The sequence below is a fragment of the Amborella trichopoda genome, chromosome 13 (assembly GCF_054954075.1).
Source record: "Amborella trichopoda isolate Santa Cruz 75 chromosome 13, AtrichopodaSantaCruz75HAP2 v2.0, whole genome shotgun sequence".
Classification (NCBI taxonomy): Eukaryota; Viridiplantae; Streptophyta; class Magnoliopsida; order Amborellales; family Amborellaceae; genus Amborella; species Amborella trichopoda.
Genome location: NC_142348.1, coordinates 4691500 through 4713634, shown reverse-complemented (window position 1 = coordinate 4713634; position 22135 = coordinate 4691500). Strand labels below are relative to the sequence as shown.

The 22135-nt window shown below is 33.8% G+C and overlaps 1 protein-coding gene and 1 long non-coding RNA gene across 2 annotated transcripts in view; one reads left to right on the top strand and one right to left on the bottom strand.

Moving 5' to 3' along the window:
• Positions 1–15502, top strand: part of OWL1 (DNAJ heat shock N-terminal domain-containing protein) — a 28007-nt gene extending 12505 nt beyond the window's left edge. Inside the window, exons 9-13 of the mRNA XM_006838092.4 lie at positions 12327–12407; positions 12693–12770; positions 13425–13667; positions 14276–14383; positions 15018–15502. Coding sequence (XP_006838155.2) covers positions 12327–12407; positions 12693–12770; positions 13425–13667; positions 14276–14383; positions 15018–15074 — 567 coding nt within the window. The 3' untranslated portion in view covers positions 15075–15502. The remainder of the gene's footprint in view (positions 1–12326; positions 12408–12692; positions 12771–13424; positions 13668–14275; positions 14384–15017) is intronic.
• A 3918-nt stretch (positions 15503–19420) lies between these two features.
• Positions 19421–20910, bottom strand: LOC148778953 (uncharacterized). Its single transcript, XR_016048075.1, has 2 exons — positions 20327–20910; positions 19421–20148 (listed from the first exon to the last, which is right to left on the bottom strand). It is a non-coding gene; the product is annotated as an uncharacterized LOC148778953 (long non-coding RNA).
• Between the last annotated feature and the right edge of the window lie 1225 nt (positions 20911–22135).

Sequence of the window (22135 nt, the reverse complement as noted above, 5' to 3'; positions counted from 1 at the left end):
AGAGGATAAAATGCCTTGTCATCTTGCAAAAATCTGTTTTGAGACAAGGTTTTTAACATCTTTATTGAGAATATCTTTGGCTGCTTTGCAATCCGTTTGTATAAGAAACTTTTGATTGAGTAAATCACTTTGAAACTTGGTAACATAGTGAACAGTGGCTAAAAGTTCTTTTTTAACCGTAGAGTAGTTTTGTTGTGTCTGGTTCCATATACGGGAAGTAAAACGAACCAACTCTTCTTTATTTGAAAGCTTTTGTTTCAGTATTCCTCCCAATCCAATTTCAGAGGCATCACACTCGATTATTTTAAAAGCAGTAGGATTTGAGAGTGTAAGACAAGGTAGTTCTTTAGCTTTTATTTTTATTTTCTTTATAGCCAGTGTATGCTCGTCTATCCACTTTGGTGGATTCTTTTTTAACCTTTGGAATAAAGGCTTAGCATCAAAGGCTAGATCTTTATAGAAGTCTGCAATATAATTAAGGCACCCCAGAAATCGTTGAAGGTCAGTTTTGTCAAGAATTACATCTGGGAATTTATCAGCGAATTCAATAGCTCTATCAATAGGGATTATACTGCCTTGGAAGACATTATGTCCTAAGAATCGTATTTTTGTTAGACAAAGGCTAATCTTTCTGGCTGAGACCACCAGTCTTGCAGCTTTTATTGCTTTGATAAAAATATTTAAATGTTTGAAATGTTGCTCAATACTTTCAGAAAATATTAAGACATCATCATTATAAACTATCATGAATTTCATATAAGGATTAAAAATATCATTCATAATATTTCGGAATTCTGATGGAGCATTCTTCAACCCAAAGGGCATCACGTTCCATTCATATTGTCCTAAGGGGACATTGAAGGCAGTTTTATATTTATCTTTTTCTGCAATCTGGATTTGCCAGTATCCAGACTTTAGATCAAATTTAGAAAATATACAAGCATTTACTAATCTATCAAGAAGATCCTTTTTATTAGGGATTGGATACCTTATCCACCGTAACACTTTATTGAGAGGTTTGTAGTTTATTACCAGACGAGGACCCCTCTTTCTTTTTCTGATGCTTTCTCCACATAGAATGCTGACAACTCCAAGGAGAAGAGCTTTTCCTGATAAGATTTTTTAGCAGTAGATCATCAATTTCTTTTTTGCATAGGCTTGGCTTTAGTGGGTATCTTTTCTTCATGAAAATCATCTTCATAAGGAAGATTTATAATATGCTTTTTGCTTTCCCAAAAGGCGTTTGGCAATTCAGCACATATTCCACTTTCTATTTTATTTTTAATATTCGATTATCTTTTTTTTTCTGGGATTGACAATTTGTCTTCAATTATTTTATATTTTAGTTCTTCTTTGAGATATAAGAATTTTTCTTTATTTGAAATTGTTTCCTTGATACTATTTACTTCTCTGACTTTGGGTTTTTCAATAAACTCAAACTTTACATTATGGCCTTCAATATTAGCTTCAATTGCTGAGCTATCTATTCTTAATGGATATAACATATTTAGAAATGGAGTTCCCAATATTACTGATTGGCTTAGTCCTTTGACCATGATGAAAGGAAGCTCAAAACAATTTCAATTATTGCAGACTGCAGTATTAGAAAGTTTATAATTTATGGTTAGTCTGCTACCATTTGCTGTATTCAGAATTTGTGTTGTTTTCGTAAAATATTTGGTAGGTACTAATCCTTCATTTATGCAATTTAGATCAGCTCTTGAGTCTATTAATGCTAGGGTTTGAAAGCTGTATTCTTTATGTACTATTATTTTTACTAATGTAAACCATTTTTGAGTGATTATTTTATCGAGTAGGTTTACATAATTACCTGTTTGTATTGTGCTTGAAGATTCTAGTTCCTCCTCTACAGGAGATAAAGGGTTTTTATATTTATTTATAATATTATCAAATTCTAATTCTTCATCAGAATTTTCAGGGCTATTTTCTTGATGGTTAGAGACTAGTTCTAAATTCTGTATTCTATTTTTTAAACTTATTAATTCGTTTCTTACTTCATTTATTTCTTGCTTTAGTTCGGATGTGGATGGTTCTCTATGGATATTATTTTTATCTTCAACCATCCTTAGGATTTTGGCAAAATTATAGTCTTCCTGTGTGCGAACAAGTGGAGGAGGCTTTTTATTTGCTTTTGTTATATTAATGTATTGTATTTGAGCTTCTTTCTTAGCTTCAGGATCTGTTATTTTATCTATAATATCAATGATTAAATTTTCTTCTTTAGATAGCATATTATAAAAGAATTGCTACTATCTTCTGAATCTGAACTGCCAAGGATTAAATTTTCATCCTCTAATTCTCCAACCAGTTGATCTGTGTCAGAACCAGATAGACTATCAGACGATTCTTCATCTATTTGTAATATGTGAAATATTTGGCTTTTAATATTGTCTTCTATTTGTAAGGCCCTTATTTTCTTTTTTATTCGGCATTTATTTTTGAAATGTCCTACCTTTCCACAGTTATAACAGACAGGTAATTTTCTCTTCCCTTTGTACTTTTTAAATTTATTCTTGGGAGAGAATTTTTCTCGAACAATTGTCTTTTTGGGATTTGATTTGTATTTCTTATACCTATTTTTTCTTGTATTTGTGTCTTTAGTCATGGGCAGAGTATTATATCTGAACTGTTCACAGAAGTCTCCTAATTCTTTCCTGCCAGTCATTTTTTGTTTTTCTAGTTGCCTTTTTAATTTTAAGTTTGTACAGAGGGCAAGACCTTCTGCACATATTTATGCAGATAGTTCTCCTAATGTATATAAGGCATATGGGATTATTCCTCCATGTTTATTTTTCAATCTTGTCTTGACCTTCTCGGCAAAAAGATGGGGTCAACCAGCTATGACTTTTTCTTTCCAATGATCTGATTTGCTATCTTCTATGAAAAGGAGCCGAGAAAAGAATACATCCTTATACCTTTTATAATGTGATAATGTTGGGCATCTTAGATTAGAGAGGAGATCTTCTGACCTGGCATCAAGTAGTGCAGTACTCCCAACAAAATGAAGGGTAATCGTATATGTTAGGGTGTTTACTGCATCACTTTCACTATTAACTATATCTTGGCCGAACTCATTTTTTATTGTCCATTGCCTTGTGGCAGCCAATATTTCTCTTTTTGTATTTTCATCTATATGAAAATTCCACCATCCTCTTAGCCATCCTGTAAAACCACAAATTATGGCCTTTGCTATTTCCTGATCATGATTTCCACTTACTTTTCACGCTGTTGCGTACATAGTCATATGTTTCATAGCATCCAGTATTTGATTATCCGACATTCCATCTATATTCCAATTAACTATTGTTCTCCCTGGATATGACACAGTACTAGTGATTAGATCTTCTTAAAATAGGATGTCTACAGAGGTAGGCCTTGGGTAGTACATTATGGTCTAAGAAGTTGGCCTAACCTTTCTGTCGTAGTCTATTCTATTTACATTCAGGCTTTCAGTTTTAAAGGCTTCCTCCATTTGTTGAATTTCCATATTAGTTAACTCTTCTTCTTGTAATACCATGGCATCTTGCTCAAAAACCTTTTCTTTTCCTTTATGCTTAGCTTGGCTAACTTTTTTACCAATTCGTCTATTAATTCTTGATTTTCTTCCCTCTTCTTTATGCTATCCAAGCTGAATTGTTCCTTACTGAGCTCTGGAGGAGGTTTAAATAATACAACCTTTTCTTATTTATAATTATTTTTTCCTGGGTCTTATTTGGAGATTTTCCTATCATATTTTCAATCCTTGTTGTTTGTTTCCCAATGGTTTGTAGGCATAGATTAGTATAGTTATTTTGTTCTATTATATGGGGTGTTACATCTATTTTATGTGTATGATGTTCAGTTTCCTTTGGAATTATTTTATAAGGAGAGGTTTTGGTTTCTGGCTTTTCTTTTAATGCCCCTTTTAGCTGAAGGCTTTTTTCAGGAGGATGAATACTCTGTATTTCTTCTCCTTCATTTGTATAGAAAGTTTGGTATTGGTTTTCTATTGCATTTATACCAAACTCCGGTATTGGTATATCTTTTTCTTTCAGGGTACATCTTAGGCAATCAAAGAATCCTATGTTCTGTTTATTTTTCTTTATAAATTATTAAATCTTTTATGAAAGGCATCAAGCAATTCTTAAGGGAATTCTGCTAAATACTAATTTCTTGTTTCTCTATTTTCTTCCAATAGGAAGTCATTCTTAAGTCCTTCTATATCTATTCTAAATTTTTCTTCTTTTTGAAGAGTAAGTACATTAAAATCTAGATCAGATGGTGTGGGTTCATTATCAGATGAACTTGGTTCATAGACTCTGTATACGGGTCTTTGGATATTACTATTTGTTCTTGCTAGCCCATCTAGTATAGGTTTCTGTGGTATGGATGAGGTAGAGTGTCTTGAAGGTACAGTATGTCTAGAGGGTAACCGAACCGGTTCTTCAGATAGATTTATTCTGGTGCGTCTATTTGTATTAAATTGTATTTCGATATCTCCATCAGGATATTCAATAATCTGGTCAGCTTCTCTATTGGCTGGGACTCTAGACTGTTGGTTCTCATTATGTAGGGACCAGCTTTCTGGAAGTGTTATTTGTGACCAACTTATAGACTTAGGTATGACCGTATTTGATTTTTCCACATTTGTCTGGAAAAATACTGTTTGTCCTTTAGTGTCCATATGAAGAGCATTCGGACATAAAGTGCTCATTACCTTATAGCATATTCTATATGCCAATTCTATATTTTGTGATCCAGGGTTCATATCAAACCCTTGGATTTTTAAATTTAAGGTGAGAACCTTTAGAAGGTTAGGGTCTGTTAAAGAGACGGAAAAGTTTGGAAAACAGTTAAAATATATAAGACCATTATACAAACTAGACTCTACTATTCCTTAAAGAGAATCTGTAAACTTATTATGGCGATCATCCCTAAGACATAACAAGATTGAGTTATTTAATCCTAACCTAGTTAGAGGTTTAATTGCTATTTGTATAAGACCTATGTGTAGATATTTATAATCCTTAGCCTTATGATTTTGGATTAGTCTATTAGAGAGTGACTGGAAGCTTTCCTGATTACTAGTTACAGACATACTTTGCTCTACTGTCTTAATAGCGAACTAGACTTAAATTCAAAAGTTCCTTTTTTATAAATATCTGTAATTGGTACTTTAGGAATATTCCAATTCTGTGTTTGTCTTTCTATATTTTCTATGGTTACTTCCTCTTTATTTTTTACTCGTAGTGTCCTATTGGATGAAGAGGCTGTTCTGCTGGACAAAGTCCTGATAAGTCGACCCTTGCCAGTTACCTGGACCTGACCTGACTTGGGAAGGTCTAGGCTGGATCTAGGTCTGGGCCAAGATCTAAATGGGGTTGCCTCCAGGTCAAGAGGAGCTAGACCTGGCCTACTGGGTCCAGATCCAGACCTAGGTCAGCTGCCCATTTGAACTAAGTGTAGGTGTGGCAGTCTAGATTGACGCTCACAGAAATGAATTGATAATGTGACATGTTATAAATTTTTTTTCTCTAAAAAAAAAAAGGAGTTCGAAGAACTCCGAATTTTACACAAGTGCACGCCTCATCGAGGTGCGCCGCATAAAATAAAAAGATTTTCATACACACAAAAAATGTAGGTCAAAATTTGTCCTCCATTTTCTTTTCACATCTAATGACTTGGAGTGTTGTTATTTTTCATCCGAAAAGTATTGTCGCGCATTGCATAAATGTCCTACACACACAAGCGATTGCCTAGGTGACCACGTGAATTTATAGTTGATTTACTAGGAAACATGCATTGGTTGCTGATTGCTTTTTTTTATAATTCGTGACTATTGATTTTTCTTTTTATCAACAAAACAAGCTGATGTACTTTTAGTTGGAAAGAGAATAAATTAAAAAGGGGTTGAATAAATGAGTCGCTTGCTGGAGTTGTTCTAAAATACATGGAGAATGTGATGCATCATAATGGTTATTAGTATTCTTTGAACTTTGTATATTATGATGCCACTGTTAAGGTTTTAGATGGCATGTTGTAATTATGGGTGCATAGATCCACTTTCCAATCTTCCATAAGTTGTGGCTTCTCTAAAAGGTCAGATAAGAATATATTTATAGTGACAGCTTTTTGTACCTACTTCTCAAATGTAGATTAAAATCCACAATTTACCTTGAGACACAGCCATAGATCTTTGTATACCTCCACTATTAGCAATAGTGCTTAAACCTTGGAGTTTCTGAATTTTGTCTGATGTTTGTCCTCACTGTGCTGAACTTTCTGTAGTAAATACTGTTGCTTGTTAATCGTTTTAGAAACAAATCTAGATTAACCTAAATCATGGGAAGTTACTCTATTTTGGAAACTTTAGGCTGAACATGTAAAAAAGAAAAAGACAAAAAAAAGTGGTTGAATAATTTAGGAATTCAATGTCAATATTTGTGAAGTTCTGGAACCTCCAAAAAATCATAGTGCTTCAAAGTTGTATGAAAACTGCAGATATTGGAAACCAATGGTTTTGAGGGCAAAAGAAAAGGTTTTTGCCTTTCAAAATCTATTTGCCGATTTTAGGGGGAAAGTTGTACATGGGCTGCATGTCACCTTTAAGGCTTCTTTTTGTCCTTCAGGATTTAGGACAAAATGGTTCTGAAGAGAAAATTAAAATACCACCTTACCTCAATGCAAATTAGCACAATTAAATTTGGCCAAAGAGCGTTATTATGGACTCTTTAACCAAAGACAGTTTACTTCAGCCTGGACCTGGATGTGTCTCAAAGAAAGGCGGAGAATTTTTGAGGCACTTCAGTCTGGGAACCAGCCAATATTCTTTGGCATCTTCTGCAGAAGCAACACAATAGGCACGGTCATAGAAACCACCCTTGGAACAACAGTATATTGATTGTTCTAAATCTTGAGTTAGCTCACCAATTTTTGGCTTCTCTCTCATGCCATCATTTGATCTTCATTACCACCCACAACTTTGGTACTCCTTGTTGCCCTCCTTTGATACTATTTTCCCATCCCTATAGTTAACATAGAAGCCATCTATTCTGCCTTTGTGCTCTTTCCATTTCTTTCACAATTTTCTTACCAATGTTTCTGGCTTTAATCGTACTTCTTTAGTTATTACGATTGTGTCTCAACGTCTGCAACTCTAATTTGCCCTACCCCTAGTATTTCTTTCCATCAGAGCAGAAGAGACCCCCTGATCTGCTACTATTTTGACCTTCATCTTAGAGGTTAAAGAAAATCAGTTATCATGTTCCTAGGTTCCTTGAGTCACTTCTCTTGCCTCTTCAATTTCCTCAGACTCCGAACCTCCTGAATATCTTGTCTTCATTAGTCTCATCTAAACCCCTTCTTGTCCTTTCTTTTTAGCCCATTCATCCATACACATGGACAAATAAACTACCACTGTTATTTATGTTCGTACCACTGACCGTTTCATTCTGAACACTTTCACCTCGATGACTTCTCTCTTGCATCACTGCTCAAAGCCACACTATTTACCCCATCTTGTCTAAGTCTTCCGCCACAAGTTCTAAGAGTTATCTCCTACCCTTCTTATACTGATTAAGTCCTACGTCATTTTAATAGTAACTTTAGAGAATATCTGCCGTACCCCATCCCCTGAGGTCATTCAGGGACCGCTCTTAGACATTCAAATTCTATGGACTGACTTAAGAAAAATATGTATGATTCACTCTTCTTATGTGATTAGATCGCTCAGGCTTCTCTAATTCCTCACCTGGAACCTCTTATTGGAGAAGCTTATGGATTTTGGCTTCATGGTTGTATGTTGTGATGAGGATCTTACTTGGTATTGATTATGAAATGGGTTGGCAACAAATACTGGTAAGATCCTTGGTCGTTTGAGGCAATAATCAATCAAGATACAAGCAGAACTGTTGAGGAGTTTGTAAAGATAAAAAATTTTAGTCAGATGTTTACTGACCCATGAGCTTCGATTTGGTGGTTGGTGGGCGACATTTCATTTTCTTGGAGATTCAAAAGTAAGAAGGTTTTGCTTGAAGCCCTTCCATTGCAATAAAGTTTAGCTCTGTCATCTATTTAAAAAAAAAAAAAGATTTAGTTAAATTTCAAGCAAAGGTATTTACATGAGCTACTTTATTTTCTTTATTTTTAAATTGATGAAGTGTGGGCTTATGTCTTCTAATCTCTAATTAAACCAATTTCCTCATACTAGTTCATCTTGACATTTATAATATAGTCATTACATGGATATTGGTGGAATAAGCTTTGTTTTCCACATTGTGTCCTTTATTTACTAAGTTATATATATATATATATATATATATATATATATATATATATATATATATATGGGAGTGGATTCTGTCAGCCCACGGGCTGACTGCTACAGTGTCAGCCAATGGCCCAGATTCAATCTGGGCTGATCTGACGGTTACAATTTCATTTTGTATTTGAATTTCTTTTTTACAAATCCAAATCACTTGAAATTTGGAACGTCTATTCTTCAAAAATAGAAGAATCTAATAAAAATATAAAGCAAATAATTCGCAAAATATAAATTGATCAAAATACCCCCGAAAATTTCGGGGGTATTTTGATCAATTTATATTTTGCGAATTATTTGCTTTATATTTTTATTAGATTCTTCTATTTTTGAAGAATAGACGTTCCAAATTTCAAGTGATTTGGATTTGTATAAAAAAAATACCGTCAAATCGGTCTAGATTCAATCTGAGCCATTGAATGACACTGTAGCTATCAGCCCTTGGGCTGACCGGATCTTTTCCCTATATATATATATATATATATATATATATAGGAAAAAGTTTATATAAGGATGCTACCCTTATAATGTAGAACTATGGATGCCCCGAAAAAATTCATCGGAAAAGGTAGTTTTAACGTTGAAAAACCCTTTGATTGATCATCTTGACATCGAGATGTATGATTATGAAAAATAAAAAGATTTTAAGTCTCAGAAATAGTGCATTTTACAACATATTATCTACACCGTCCATTTTCAATATTTTCATATGTTTATAGATCTACTTGATTTTAACCATTTTTGAAATTTAAAATTTTATAATTAGATATAAAAATAGATTTTGAGATAATCCTGATAACATTTTACATCAAAATTATATACCATGATAAAATTTGAAGGGCATTGTTCCTCTGCACCGACGGAGGCGTTTGTATGCCAACTGCACCCATATATATATATATATATATATATATATATATATATAGAAAAAGCTGAGATTAGCTCACTAGCTCATATGAACATCTGAGCCCAACGACCCAGAGTGCTAAGTTGATCTGACGATCATGGATGTCCAGTAGTGTTTGAATTTTATTTATTTCTCTACAAATCCAAATCACTTGAAATTTTAGGCTTGTGTTTATAAAAAAATAGGTGAATCTTCGAAAAATATCAAAAAAAAAAATTTACATGAAATAAATTGACCAAAATACCCCTGAAAAGTTTCGGGGGGTATTTTTGCCTTTTTTTTAGGGAATAATTTTTTTTATATTTTTATTAGGTCCACCTTGATGAGAAGAACACACACCTAAAAATTTCAAGTGATTTGGATTTGTAAAAAAGGAAAATTCAAGTACTACCGGACATCCGTGATCGCCATATCGGCCCAGATTCAGTTTGGGCCATTGGGCTCATATGAGCTACTGCGCTAATCCCAGCCTTTTCTTATATATATATATATATTTATATATATAGGAAAATGACTCTGTGAGCCAGTGGGCTCACAAGTAAAAATGAGCCCAACGGCCCGGATTGAATCTGGGCCGATCTGACCATCATGGATGCCCGATAGTGTTTGAATTTTAATTTTTTTCTACAAATCCAAATCACTTGAAATTTTAGGCATGTGTTCTTCAAAAATAGGTGAATCTTCGAAAAATATCAAAAAAATATTTTACATGAAAAAATTGACTAAAATACCCCCGTAAAGTTTTGGGTGTATTTTGATCAATTTTGTTTTTGCGGATTTTTTTTTTTATATTTTTATTAGTTGCGGCTTGATGAGAAGATCATACGCTTAAAATTTCAAGTGATTTTGATTTGTAGAAAAAAATTAAAATTAAAATACTACCGGACATCCATGATCGTCAGATCGTTAAATCTAGGCCATTGGGCTCATTTTTTCTTGTGAGCCCACTGGTTCACAAGATCATTTTCTATATATATATATATATATATATATATATATATATATATATGGGTAATGATTTCATGCAACAGTTGTATAGTAATATAATGCAACAATCTTCAAAAACCATGTTAGGACCATTTGTTTGATCGAAATTTTAAAATACACACTCTTTTCATTCTAATGAACAGTCACCAAAAAAAAAAAAATGAAACACAACCTAGAAAGTATTTTTTTAGCCTAATTAACATGGGCTGTCCATTTTTATAAGATGCTTAGATCTAGGCCTTAGAAGAATTTTTTCTTTTCCAAATTTTTTTATATGGTTTTATTATCATTAGATGAACAATGTTAAAAGGGAAAAAAATGATTTTGAGTTTGTAAAGGCTAAGATCTTGAAATTCACCAAATGAATTGTCTAGATTTGTTGCTGGAAGGGACTCATTTTGACCATATCTAGGATTTGAAATGATTTTTTTTTTTTTGGGATTGATTATTAAGATGAAGAGAGTGTGTGCAAAATTTTCGGTCATACAAATACCACAAACATGGTTTTTTAGAAGTGTGGTTGCATTATATTATGATACAACCGTTGCATTAGATCACTGCCCTACATATATAGCCCACTAGCTCATATGAACATATGAGCCCAACGACGGTCACGACCTCATTTCGTGTGTGAATTTTATTTATTTTTGTACAAATCCAAATCACTTAAAATTTTAGCCGTGTGTTCTTTTCATCAAGACGCGCCTAATAAAAATATAAAAAAAATTATCCGCAAAAAAAATAAATGACCAAAATACTGTCGAAAACTTTTCGGGGGTATTTTGGTCAATTTATTTCATGTAGAATATTTTTTTGATATTTTTCAAAGATTCAACTATTTTTGGTTAACACACCAAAAATTTCAAGTGATATGGATTTGTAGAAAAAAATTAAAATTTAAACACTATCGGACATTCGTGATCGTCAGATCGGCTTAGATTCAATCTAGGCCGTTGGGCTCATATGTTCATATGAGCTAGTGGGCTAATCCCAGCTTTTTCTTATATATATATATTGGGAGAGTTTGAGGTCAGCCTGCTAGCTAACAACTACAGTTGCCCAACAGCCCATATTGAATCCGGGCCAGTCCAATAGTCACGATTGAATTTTAAATTTTAATTTTTATGTACTCTTGGAAAATAGGCGAACCTAATAGAAATATTAAAGCAATAATTTGTAAAAAAATAAATTGACTAAAATACCTTTGAAAGCTACAAGGGTATTTTGATCAATTTATTTTTTGCGAATAACTTTTTCAATATTTTTATAGGGTGTACCTTGATGGGAAAAATGGATGTTCCAAATTTCAAGTGATTCCTATTTGTAGAAAAAAGATTAAAATTCAAATACGAAATACAATTGTGAACGTAAAATTGGCTAGATTCAACCTGGGCCATTGGGCTTACGCTATTCCATCAGCTAGTTTTATATATATATATATATATATATATATATATATATAAAATTGAATCTGGGCAAATTTGACGGTCACGATCTTATTTCGAATATAATTTTAATATTTTTTCAATAAATCCAAATTACATGAAATTTGAGGTGTCCATTCTTCTCATCACGGCACACCTTCTAAAAATATTTTAAAAAATAACTCACAACAAATAAGTTGACCAAAATACCCATGAAATGTTTAATGGGTATTTTGGTCAAATTGTTTTTTGTAAACTTTTTTTTTGATATTTTTATTCGATTCTCATATTTTTAAGAAATAAACGCTCCAAATTTCAAGTGATTTGGATTTGTAAGAAAAAAATTAAAATTAAAATACAAAATGAAATCGTGACTATTAGATCAGCCTAGATTCAACTTGGGCCGTTGGGCTATACTGTAGCCGTCAGCTAGTGGGCTGACAGGATCTTATATATATATATATATATATATATATATATATATATATATATATATTCATTAAGTAACTTCAAAGGAACTTGTTACCGTTCCTGCCTAGGTGTTGCTTGATCTTTACAAACCAAACGCCTGCAATTTGTCCTATTTAGAGTTGAGTTTCTGTGTAGTTTCCCTATGTTTATGCCATGCAACTGTTTTTCTGTTTATACTCAAGATCTCCATTCTGACACACTTTATGGTTGTGAGCAGGTGTTGCTTTCAAGGCATTTGAATCTATTTTTTGCAACTGGAGCATTGATGATGCCTTCCTCGCTTTATTTCTTTTTGAAGGTATATAACTCGCTTGCCTAGCTGTAGTGATTGGAATCATGGTAGTCTGATTACATGATGGATGTGTTGATAGATTGATACCCACCAGTGCACGTAATGACCTAGTGGTGGATACAGTCTCTCACTCAATCACCATCCATCATTTCATTGGATGGTGATGACCCCAATGGACAATGGTTTTCCATGGTCCAAAGATTATAGATAGGGGGCTTTACCTCAATTCCACATGTTATGATGCACTTTAAAATTTACCCTTGTATGTGGTATTTTTATGTTATATGGCAGACTTTGGTTGTCAAACCGTATTATCTTAGGAGGGAGAGAAGAAAAGCTCTAGAAAAATGCCAAAGTACTTCAGCTCAGGTAAAATAGATTAGTTCTAAATAATACTTGGCCTTTTACTTCAAGGATACCTATTACTGTTATTATGCATGTCTCTTTTTCTTTTTCTTTTGTTTTCCCCCAAACTTGCATTTCCATGGAAAATGTTGCGTCACAATTTCGCTCCTGATTAGAAAAACTTTATTGTTCAAACTTCAAACTAATGATAGTGAACTGGGTGGTGTTGTATGTGCATGAAAACCATGTTGATCTGCCTAACATATCTATGTAAAAGACTCTTTTCTGGTCTGCATTTCATGTCACATATTAAAAACTTTATTCTTTTTTAGATTTTATGGACATTTTTCACATTTGTCTATAAGAAAACTTTGAGGTTTCCTGATTTGATTATATTTTTATGCTTTGCTATGCCATAGAAGCAGTTCCACAGACAATGACGAGAAAGTCCTGGAGTAACTTCTGACATTTCTCCCTTTTTGTATCTTTCCATGGATAATGACCATAAACTCCCACTCCCTTATGAATCAAAATGACCCAAAATACCTGCTTTCTTATGTATGAATTTTGGAGGATGACAAATTATTCATGTCAAAATGACTCAAGATTTTTTACAAGAAAATATTCATTACCGCTTCAAAAAATGATACGGACATATTAAGTATTGGTTATCTTCAGGTTAAGGAGGCGAAGGTTGCAGCTGAAAAAGCTCAGCAATTGTTGCAAAATGTTGCCATTAGAAAGAAAAATAAGCAGTCAGAAACAGGGGGTTTGGTTATTACAAAAGCAATATATGGGAACCTCAAAGCTTCCAAGAAAAGGAGCGAGCAAGGTGGGGAAGAAGATGATGAGTTGGTCTCACAAGTTATTGATGTCACCTTGCCTCTTAACTTTTTGGTGACTGATAATGGGCAGCTCAAGGTATGCTCTCCTCTTTCCCTTCAACTATTGTGAATTTATCTTAGAAATTACTGCATGGATGGGTTTATTTAGGAGGAGCATGTCTTCCAAGCAAGCTTAAATATGTAGGGGATTGCTTCCTTTAGTGTTTCTGTAACATATGAACTTTTCTCTCTAATCATTGGGTCCTCTATTTCCCTATTTTTTCCAAGTATACTATAATCCAATGGACTAGGAACACAATTACCTGTTGAGTCATCACACTCACATTGAAATGGTGGAATGTTATAAGGAGTAACCAAGTTTGGGGCCATTGTCAGGATTGGACTCAAGGCATACGTGGCCAGGGGATGCTTCCCTATTGGTCTACCAAAAAAAAACACACACACACACACACACATTGAGGCCATGTTCTGGATGGTTCCACTCTCTCTCTCTCACCATCCATCATTGCAATGGACAGTGGGGACCAATAGCAAAAGTATACTTGTTTGAATTCCTTAGTTCATTGTATCCCAAGTTTGAATCTTACCACTGCACTACCCAAAAGATAAAAAAACATAAAATATGCTGTTATTGTCATTTCTTATTTTAAAGCTTCTTATTTGTTTTTTATTGCATTTGCTTAGCTTCACGAGGGCATAAAGAAGTCCGGTATCATGGGGTTCTGTGATCCGTGCCCAGGAGACCCGAAGCAACTGCGAGTGGAGTACACTTACAAAGGAGATAACTATGAGGTTTGTAACATCAATACCTCTTATTTAGAAAAGCTTTTATTCAAGGGAAAGTATACCATACACCAGTGGTGCATTGTATATGGTACACAATGGGTTATGGTTAATATCCATAATGACCGTGATGCCCTTGTTATGTGCCGTTGCCCATATATAGGTGGTGTATGATATACCTATTTGCTTAAATAGAACATACTAAATCTGAATAAGATCAAGGATTTCTATTAGGATGGCAGATCATTTTACAAATAATTGGAATTATTTTAGATCCTCAGGACCCCAACTTAACTTCCAACTTTTGAGCTCACAGGTTTTGTTCTTCAATTCTTCTTATGCCCCTACCGTCGGTGCATTGCATGAAATTTAGGATTGAGGAGAGTTTTAATGTTTAGGTGGTTCTTGACAAAACATTTGCTCGAGAAAGAATCGATGTGGCTCGGTTGGACGAACTATCCCCTACCCCCTACCCCCAGCTCAACCTAGGGGAAATGCCAATGCTATTATTATATTATTTTTATTGAATTTTGGCTGGTTCAGCCGATCCAGATTGCCGACTTGGCCAATCTGGGTCACTACATCCAGACAATCCAGGTTTTTAAACACTGGAAAATAATGTTTTTCATTTTCTTATCTGCAGGTGATTGTTGATGACTATGGAGAACTGTTTATACCACAAGAGCATCATATGGTGTGAATGGTGTTTCGAGGATCACTTACCAAAAAAGAGTGTTGTTTCGAATAAGGCCTTTGAACACTTGTAGGTTGCCTCAACAAATTTTGCATGCTAGGGCATGTTGGAGAGGGCCCTTAGATATATATTCTAGTTTATTTCGATTAGAAAAAGAATAAATCTAAATTCTTCTTAAATGAAAATTTAGGCAGATATTTAGTGAGAGGACATCGCAGAACCATCCCCTCTGTTGATGTCAAACGGTTGAGGGCTTTATATACCATTAGGGCAAGTGGGATTTTACCCCTTAGGGGTATTAGTGTTACTACAGTTCTATAATACATGTAATACACAGAATGGGCTTGTAGTTTGAGGAATCTTTCAAGTTGGGATTTGTACTTTTTTTATTAAAAAGAAAGTAATATTAAAGAAATGAACTTGAGTTCTTGAAAGTCTAGATCCACCATTCAATTAAATGGATTGCCTATGTGGTAAATGGTTAATGTGCTTTATCTGTTTTTATGCGTTTTGTTATAAATTATTATTATTATTTTATTTTTATTCTGCTCTCTAGGTTGATGCGTAAAGTTTGGAGTTCAGCAAACCCCATCTAGGTGGTATCGACTAAAGCTATAATGTAAACCCTTTTATTTTTTAGGGTAATTCAATGGGGAAGACATGCTTTATCCGTTTTTTCAAGTAGATTAGGAGTGTTTAACTTTTTGAAGGTATTTCTAAGGTGGTATTAGTGGTGAAAAGTCTTATTTCAATAGGGATTGGGCCTTTACTTTTTGGTGAGAAAGGAGTCAGAGACCTCCCCAAAGAACTCGGTAAACTACTGCAAAGGCTCAAGCCATTTCTGTAATATAAACCCTTTAGTTTATAAGATGTTTCCGTTTTATAGGAAATCTTTCCATGTTTCCTTACCCTACTGCATAAAAACATATGTACTTCCCTTTATCCAACCGTCCATTTTGAATGGATAGTTGAGATGGTCTCAATCACAATGCTTCATCTCTGCATTATTTTATTTTTAATTTTTTTTTCCTAAAAATTAGTTTGACACCAAATTTTTGGCATTCACTCCTCTCTTAAACAAGCACTTGTAAAAAATATAAAAATAAAATAAAATGATCAAAATACCCCTGAAAGTTTCAAGGGGTACTTTGGTTATTATATTTTATTAAAACATTCTTTTTAATATTTTTTTTAGGTGTGCACCATTGAAAAGATGACGCGTAAAATTTCTTATTCATACAATTTTTAGAAAAAAAAAAACGAAATAAGATACATTGAGGCATCAAACTAGTCAAATTAGATCAAACGGTTATCTAAATTGGACGGTTGGATGGGGAAGAAGTATATATGTTCTATGTAATGGGCGGTTGGATGGGGACGAAGTATATATGATTTATGTAAGGGAAGTATGGAAACCTTTTCCTTGTTAGTTAGTACTCAATTTTTGTGCTTCCAATGCAATATCTTTTTTAGTACGTGCAATGATTAGTGCATTAGGTTTTCTGCATGCTGAGCAGGGTACTTCATCTAACTGGAATCTTCAATAATGTGGGGAGTTTTCCCATGGGGTTTGAACCAAAATATGCCCAATTAAATTCTCCACCTTCTCATTAACAAAATTTGATAGAAATAAACCCCAAGTTGGACAGACTCTCAATAGAAACTGACCTTAAATGTTTCAAAGGATTTATTTATGTCATTTTGCCCTAAATTTGTTTCCCGTTCTTCATAATTTCAGGGAAACCTGCCAAACCCATTTGGGCCTATGAAAATCCTTCTACCTTGGTATGTGTGAAAATGCTTAGGTAAAATTATTTTAATACGCAAGAACTCTTCCATACGATTAGGTGCAAGAGTTTTTCACACCAATTGATCGTAATGTATTTTTTCACACTAAATATCAGCCAATTAATGTGAAAAAATTTCTACACCTAATCTTTTTATGTGATGATGCTTCCACAAAAATATTTTCACACGTACCAATCATGCCATTTAATGAAGGAGAACATTTTTAGGACAATAACAAGAAGAGATAATTTGAAGAAACCCAAGCCTTGAGAACCCGTGTGCCTAAGCCCTAGAACTAGAATGTAAACCCCTCTTTTTGCTTTTTATATTTGTAAATTGGATGTAAATCGTAATAGGTTTCTCAAGAGTATCCTGTACACAAGTGTATACATTTTTCTTGCGAATTTGTACTGTGATTGTGTGTCTATGGTTTGTTGCCTTGATTGGACTCCCTTTCATAAAAATATATTCAAAACGCACTTCCCCCACACGTTAAATGTCAAGCACTAAACACCGGCTGCCCACTATGAGCTACTCAACAAAAATAAAGAATTGTGCTTCAGTAGGACTTGGCGTTTCCCTTTCTTGTACTTGCCCCTTTAAACATCTATGTTAGATTTAGTTGAAACAAAAATAGCCTCATTTATCATTTTCATCAAAGCTTTTCTCAACTAATTGGTGTCAACTACACAAATACTGGTTCGCCATTCTACTCTAAGAACTATACACTCAGTGAAGCCATAAGTCCCTATATTTTTTATTACTACTTTAAACTATGTCTTTTTGGGCCTACATCTTGTCTTTTTAGAGCTTTTCACTTGAATTAACTCGCATCTCGTAATAGGTGTTGTATTGGATCTGAGCCGTACATAACCAGTCCACCTAAGTCTACTCTATCTCATCTTATCGCCTATTGGTACCAAACTTCAATTTTTTTGAATGTATTCATTTCGAATTATATCCATTCTTGTCTTGCCACTCATCCTAATTACACCTATATTTTCCTAAAAAGATTGAGGGTAATCATAGTGCCACTCATCTTAATTACACCTATATTTTCCTAAAAAGATTGAGGGTAATCATAGTAATTGGTAAAAGGGAAAAATGGAGTTTTGAGATGCACCTTGTATAAGGGATCAAAGTGGTATCATACTCGTCCCTTTTGAGGTCACCCTGTTATGCATTACGAGAATGGTTGACATCATACTTATCCCTCTTGGGGGTCATTTAGTAAATGAAATTTCTTTAACTTTCAAAAAAAAAAAGAAAAAAAAAAAAGGTCGGTGGCTTACGTGAGAGAGGAATGCCCTATTGTAAGCATGACCTTCACGAAAGTTTATATAAGGTATCAACCTCGTATTGTAGAAATAAAGTACATTTAAAGAATCCATCGCAAAGATCGTTTAGACATTGGAAAACCCATCAAATTGCTCATATCAACCTCAAGAGGTATAAATATGAAAAAAAATAAATTTCAAATCCTAAATATAGTATATTTTGTAACATATTATCTGGATTGTCTATTTTCAGGATTTTTAAGTATTTATAGATATGGTTGATCAAAACTATTTTTGGCAAAATTTTATAGTTAGATGACAAAATACATTTTTAGGTCATCCTAATAAAATTTGACACCAGGATTACATCTCTCGACAAAGTTTAGAAGTGCGTCTTACTTAGATTGTGTAAGGTTACAACCTTATGCAAATCATGCCCAAATATATATACTGAGATAATCGGGTACAAATTCCTAGCACCTATTGCACTCCTTTCTATCTTTAAAGCCAAACAATATTATCTTTCAGCAGCCTCATCATACTATCTATTTACTCGCTCAAGTAAAATCTCATTTAGGAATAACTTTAGGACCCCATATTTTGGGAGTGTAACCTCTTCAACCCCTAGATTAACCTCAAGCAAAGAAATTTCCTTGCACCCTCTATGCGTTGAGAAGAATATTGCCTCAAGATTGAATGGAGAAAGTCTAATTTTTAGAGGGTGAAATCTGTGTTAGGAAACTTAAAATTCAGCTTTTTCTTTGAGAATAATAAATCCTAGGGATTTCCAAAATTCAAATTAAAAAAATCCTCTCTTCTTACCGAGGGAATAGATATACTATGCTCTCTTAAGAGCATGGTATACGCGCTCATAAAAAAAGTAGTGCCTACCTGTCTTTTTCAATCCCAAGCCTAACCCTGAGAGAGAGAAGATAAATACAATAAAAAGGGAAAAACTCATTATTAGAGCAAATAAAATTTTAGAGGGGGAAAATGGTGGGGGAGTCCTGCTTACTAAAACCCCTTGCCAAAAGAAAGGCCTAATAAACAAAAAAAGGTGGTGGAAGTAGAAGTAAAAAAAGAGGAGGAGAACCAAAGAAGATAAGCGGAGCAGCAGGAGAAAGTGCTCCCCTTATCTGTGTAACTCTCCCATGTTATTCACCCCCTTAATCAATATCTCACGAAAAACACCTTTCTCTCTTGTATCCCCATGTTGCCTTTACAAGGAGCTATCGCGTAGCGAAATATGTATATAGCTTTCGGACCAAATATCGAACTTTTGGTTTGTATGTGCGAAGAACTGGGAAACAAGCAAATAAGCCAGCACCATAGATACAAAAATTAAAAGTCGTTCATCTCGCCTCACAGGAGAGCCAAAAAAAAAAAAGCTACCAAGCCAAGGCTCATACATAGGGAAAGCAAAGAAACTAATGTTACATAGACGAAACATAAGTTTAGAGATATTCAATAGTTTGAACCTGAGACCTAGTGCATGTGATAGCCAAAACTTGTAATAAATGAAGAAATATACTTATTTGATCAATTATAAGAAACTATTATATTATTAAAAAAGACTAATCTATGCTGGTGAAGCATCATATCGAGCATCTGCACATTGATTCGATTTTGAGGATTGCCCCATGCTGTCCTTCACAAACAATGACTCAAAACTCAGTGTATCTGGCTCAGACTCGAGCTGGTTACTTGGACTTGGTAGGCTCAAGTCTAGAACCAAACCCATGAAAATCAGCCAGAGTCGGAGTTTCCCAACTGCGACAAATAGTCGCACAAGGAGCTCACAAAATGGAACAAGAGAACAAGGGTGGAAGTGCCTCCAATGAGGAGGAAAAGTGCCCAAAAGCAATCAAAGTTGAGACTACCATCATTGCTTTCATCAGATGTAATTGGTCAGAGGATAGCCACTTCCTTTCCAAAAGCATAATCTCTCCACTTTCTTTCATCTCCAAGATAGCTTTAGAAATATCAGTGGCAAGAGGGGATCCTATGGGAAAGGCCTGAAACATGTACAACTGTGTAGTTGTCATATAAAAAAAATGCAGTTATTCATGCTTGTAATGCTGAATAAAAAATGGGCAATCAAAGAATGAAGCAAAACAATGTCCTAGGGTGAGATTCAAGCATTGCAGTTGAAAATAGTGATTGTTTAGGTTAGAAAAGGCCCCTATGTCTCACCTCTGTTTAGCTAACAAATCAGCCTTGGCATTTTTCCCATCTCAACCCAATATTCTTCAAAGTCTAAGGTGCATGCCTCCCTCTCCCTCTCTCTCATGCATGCCTCTCTATTCAGAGTTAAAAACTGAACACCTCTCTGTATCTTATGCACGTCTCTCAACTCACTCTTTCCTCGACATTCCAAAATAGATTCAACCACGCACATACACTGCTAATATGTGATAAGATGCTAACAAAGAATAATAACAAAAAATTGACCAGATGTTTGAAACTGTACAAATTACACACTTATATACTTTGCCAATGCCACCATCTAACCATTAACCCCATTTAATATCCTCCACCCCCTTCTCTCTCTCTCTCTATATATATATATATAAAATGTAAGGTACTACAAAACACCTATAGGCAAAAATGAAGAGTGATTCTACTTACCTTCATCATTATCCAAACTTCATCGTATGGTCATAATTGTCCGGTAGTATTTTAATTTTCATTTTTTTTAACTAATCGGAATGATTTGAAATTTGGAGTGTGTGTACATCTTAGTGAGACGCACCTAATAAAAATATTTAAAAAAATAATTCACAAAATATAAATTGATCAATTATAGGGGTATTTTGATCAATTTATATTTTGTGAATTATTTTTTTTCATATTTTTATTAGGTGTGCCTCACTAGGATGTACACACACTCCAAATTTCAAGTAATTTGGCTTTGGAGGAAAAAAAATAAAAATTGAAACGCTACCTAACTACGGTAACCGTGCGATGAAGTTTGGATGGTGATGAGGGTAAACGAGATCACTGTTCATTTTCGCTTAGAGGCGTTGGAAAAAGTTATATATATATATATATATGAAAAATATGAGATTAACCCACTAGCTCATATGAACATATGAGCCCAACGGCTCAGATTGAATTTGGGCCGATCTAATGATCACGGATGTCCCGTACCGTTTGAATTTTAGTTTTTTATCTACAAATCCAAATCACTTAAAATTGTAGGTGTATATTTTTCTCATCAAGTTGCACTTAATAAAAATATAAAAATAATTATCCGTTAAAAATAAAATGATCAACATACCCCCTAAAACATTTCGACGATATTTTGGTCAATGTTTTTCATATAAAATATTTATTTGATATTATTCAAAAGTTCACCTATTTTTGATGAACACACACCTAAAATTTCAAGTGATTTGGATTATAGAAAAAACACTAAAATTCAAATACTACCGGACATTCGTGATCGTCAGATCTGGGACGTTGAACTCATATATTCATATGAGCTAATGGGCTTATCTCATCTTTCCCCATATATATATATATATATATATATATATATATATATATATATATGAGATAATCTAAACTTCACAACCCTTCAAATTACAAAAAGTTCAAGATAAAAAGAGGTGTGAAAGATGAATTTATTAATTTTATAATTTATTTTTTAAAAAAGTTACCTTTCTGGTGCACTTTTGTAAATATTACTACAAGACTAAAGATACTTTTGTCATCTTCATGAGGGGTAAAGTTGAAATTTTAATTAAAAGACAAAGGCACTCTACAAACAAAATTCCAAGACACTAACTTCTAAAATGCCATTGTATTTTTGTGAAAATTTCAAATTTGTCCTTGTTTAATAGTAAGTTACCTATTTAAATAATTTTTTAATAAAAAAATAATGATTGTTTTAATAAATACACCAATCACAATCCCTTTTGTATTTTGAAAGGTTGTTAACTATAGACAAACTCATATATATATATATATATATATCCATGACTGTTTTGCCTAAAAATC